Source organism: Trichechus manatus, unplaced genomic scaffold (genome assembly GCF_000243295.1).
Source record: "Trichechus manatus latirostris isolate Lorelei unplaced genomic scaffold, TriManLat1.0 scaffold00029, whole genome shotgun sequence".
NCBI classification, from domain to species: Eukaryota; Metazoa; Chordata; class Mammalia; order Sirenia; family Trichechidae; genus Trichechus; species Trichechus manatus.
In genome coordinates, this window is record NW_004443965.1 from 22,829,904 (window position 1) to 22,833,583 (window position 3,680).

The 3,680-nt window shown below is 31.7% G+C and overlaps 1 protein-coding gene across 2 annotated transcripts in view; it reads left to right on the forward strand.

Annotated features, from left to right (window-relative positions):
- Window positions 1–3,680, forward strand: part of ELOVL7 (ELOVL fatty acid elongase 7) — a 23,758-nt gene that overhangs the window by 18,388 nt on the left and 1,690 nt on the right. For both annotated transcript variants that reach the window (XM_004374560.2, XM_004374561.2), the window contains exon 6: window positions 2,133–2,269. In XM_004374560.2, the coding sequence (XP_004374617.1) occupies window positions 2,133–2,269 (137 nt within the window). The remainder of the gene's footprint in view (window positions 1–2,132; window positions 2,270–3,680) is intronic.

Here is a 3,680-nt window from a genome sequence, read left to right on the forward strand (position 1 = left end):
GTTCCTGCCCATAGAATCCTCATTTAGGACATTTAAAAGGTGAAAGTGTCCAAATGGAAAATGGACACTCTTCCATCAAATAATGGGAGAGAAAGGCTCTGATATAGTTCCTTATCAGGGGTGAAATAGATTTGCTGTGTACATAGAATTGTGAGACACAAATGGATTTGAGAGGTATTTGGCTTATCCCTTCTGTTATGCAACTTGAATTGTAAACTATCAGAAACAGACAGCTATTCTATTTTTAAATTACCCCAGAAAAGGTGTTTTCACGCCATTATAGTTTATTTATTCAAGTTTCTTTTGGAAGAGAAGACTAATCCAGATGTAAATAATAAAATCTGGGAGCTTGCTAATAAGCTTCATTAATTCAGTTTCTTCAGACTTGTAATTTGTGATAATTAAAGAACCAGCTAAAATCTGATTTACTGTATTCAGGAGGGCAAAGCTTATGAAGCACAGTATAGATATAGCCTAAATGAGGCTTTGGGAAAATGTTTAAACTACTTAAAACTAATTATTTAAAATAGATTAAGGGATTCCTTTATCAGTGGTGGTATCTTGAGTTGCTGCAATTATGAATAATTATTAAAAAGTAATTAGCTTCTACTGTGGAAAAGTTTTTATAACATTTGCCCTTAGAAGATTATACTAGAAGTAATAAATCTTTATTTTGCTTTAAACTTTCTATAATTCATAATGTTCACGAGTTCAGTCCTTCCTTTACCATAATTAGTCCAAATTTGTGAAGTTTTGCCTTATTTCTGGAATTAGAGAATACTGGCATTAAAAAACTATGATATTTTGGAGAAAATTTAAAATTCCAGGTCAACATTACTATACTGAATCAGGTTATACATACAGAACACGGATTCTTCTAGATTGTGCCTCTTAGGAAAGAGATGCTCAGGTAGGGGTATTTTTGTGTTTTTTTAGGGGGGGCATATTTTTAACCATCAATTAAGCACCCTGTTACTCCTTTCGCTGTACTGCTGATCCTGCTAAAGACAATTAAAATGGCCTTTTCTTGCATTCCCCAGCATTCCTTGCTTCTATTCTATATTGAAGGTGATCGATAAGAGATGTGATCAAATTAGAAGAGGAAAACCAAGATAGGAAGGCATAACTGATAATAACCAAATGTAAGCAATAAACAAAGATGGTTTAATAGATATTTATTTTAGAAAAACAATAATTGTTCAGAGCAAACTTAATGGAGATTACTAATAAAAGTCAGTGCTTTTGCTGCCAAAAATTTTGTGGCACTAAAAATATTTATTGAAAAAATATTGAGAGTGGAAAAAGTGAATTTGATTCCACAATAAGACATGTAAAAAAAATATTTTTAGCAGTTTTATTCATAAGAACCCAAATTAGAAACAACCCAAATGTTTTTCAACAGGAAAATAGATAAGTAAATTGTGGTACATTCATACAGTATACCACTACACAGCAGTAAAAAGAACAAACTACTAATATACATACTAACATGGATGAATCTCAAAAACTTTATATTGACGGAAAGAAGACAGGCACAAAAGGGCACATTCTGTATAATTCTATTTATGTGAAGTTCAAAAACAGGCAGAAGTAATAGTTGATGATAGAAGTGAGAATAAAGGTTACCTTAGAAGGGGAATGTTCTCGGAAGGGACATGAGGGGACCTTACGTGGTATTGGAAATGTTTTATATCTTGATCTTGGTGGTGGTTGCACAGGTGTGTACATACAGAAAACATCACCAAGCTATACACTTGAGATTAAGGCACTTTATGTACTTTATATATCTTAACTCTCAAAAAATAAATTCGATTACTATTATCAAGCAATATGTCATGTTTAAATGATAACCCAAATTAATTTTTTAAAGTAAACCCAAATCATAAGACCATCTTAAGGTTAAGTATGATAAAAGAGACATGCTAATTTATTTTCTAAGATTTGGATCATATTTTACTAAATGAATGTATTAACCAGCTCCTTCTAATTTGATGGCTTTTTTAGCAGGTTTGATACTTTATATATGCTTTTTGCCCGTTAAAATTCAAGAAATATTTATACTAAAATCTCAGGTCAGTCAGAAACATGTTTTAAAGAACAATGCCCTCATTTACAACAATTTTGTTTTCCAGGGGGTTTGGGGACATTCCATGCCTTTCTAAATACAGCTGTACATGTGGTCATGTATTCCTACTATGGACTGTGTGCATTGGGACCAGACTACCAGAAGTATTTGTGGTGGAAAAAATATTTGACATCATTACAACTTGTGAGTAATTAATTTTCTCTAAAACCAGATTTGAAGCTAAACTGGAGTCACTTGTTTTTGATATGAATTAGGATTCTAACTAAAGTAGAATAACAATGTTTACAAAATAATGACAAAAGATATAATGTGTCTAGCCCCTATGGGGCATGCCATCATTATCCTTTTCTGTGTTATTTGAACTTTTTGAGGAACTTCATTGAAAATAATGAAGCATGTTTACTAGCCGAGTGATTCAAACAATGAAACCAGCATGAATATCTTTATACCATCTTTATACTACTTTACACTTTTATACCAAGTAAATGTATTTATGATCAGTATAATCTCAAAATTATGTGAACCTCAATAGCACAAAGCTCAATTAGAAGTTAGAATTTTCATATTCAAGATCTAAATGGCCTTGAGGGTATGTAACCCTAAGGGAATTATGAGTCTTCCTGGGTGCCTCCCTATCTAGTCCTAACATTTATAAGTCTATCTTTTCCTCCAACTAATAAAAAAGATTGTGAAGATCAAAGATGTACCTAGACCAATGTAAATGTGTTTCATAAATTTGAGTACTGTCTTCAAGTAAACAGTATTCAAAAAGGCAGAGTCACTCAGCTTAGACCTAAAAATACCTTCCAAACGTTAATCCTAAAAATATTTGGCATCATTTTTTTTCTTGAAGAGTAACTGTGGATTTGTGATCAGAAAGAATTCTACCATCCTTGTACTTCCAGGTGTATAGTCTACAATAAATTGGTGTCATATTCTGCTAGTTACACGAGGAGAAAGTCTGAATTTTGGCATAGATAGCCTATCGTGGCACAATTTTTATTAAAATCCTATAACTTGCTAGATGAAGTTCAGCACTTTCATATAATGTGTTCTCCCAGGTGAGAGATTGAAATTTTAGTCTATAAGGATACCAAATCAAGATCAGAGTGTGTCCTTAAAGAGTTGGTCATTGTATTCAAAACTGACAAAAACCTAAGTGACCATCCATAAGGAAATGGTCAAATAAATTATTTTAATTCTTACGTTTGAGTATTATGAAGCTATGAAAATTATTCAAATTGGATTTCTTTTTAAATTTTTTTTCTGATTATAAAGTAATATAGGCTTACTGCAGAGAAATTAGAAAATCTAGTTAAGCAATGAGAAAGATAAACATAATTTCACCACCCAGGCAAAATCATTGCTGACATTTTTATTTTGTTCTTTTCCAGCTTTTTTTCCTATATGCATATATATGCAGAGCCCTTATATAATTTGCATTATGCTGCATATACAATTTTATATTGGCCCTTTTTCAATTAACATGTTCTTAAATGCTGTGAAACTTTTGAATAATGTGATAAAATACTTACGTAGAGAAAAGGAATAGACAGTTGTTTATTATTTCTAATGTGTCGGTTATACACACACA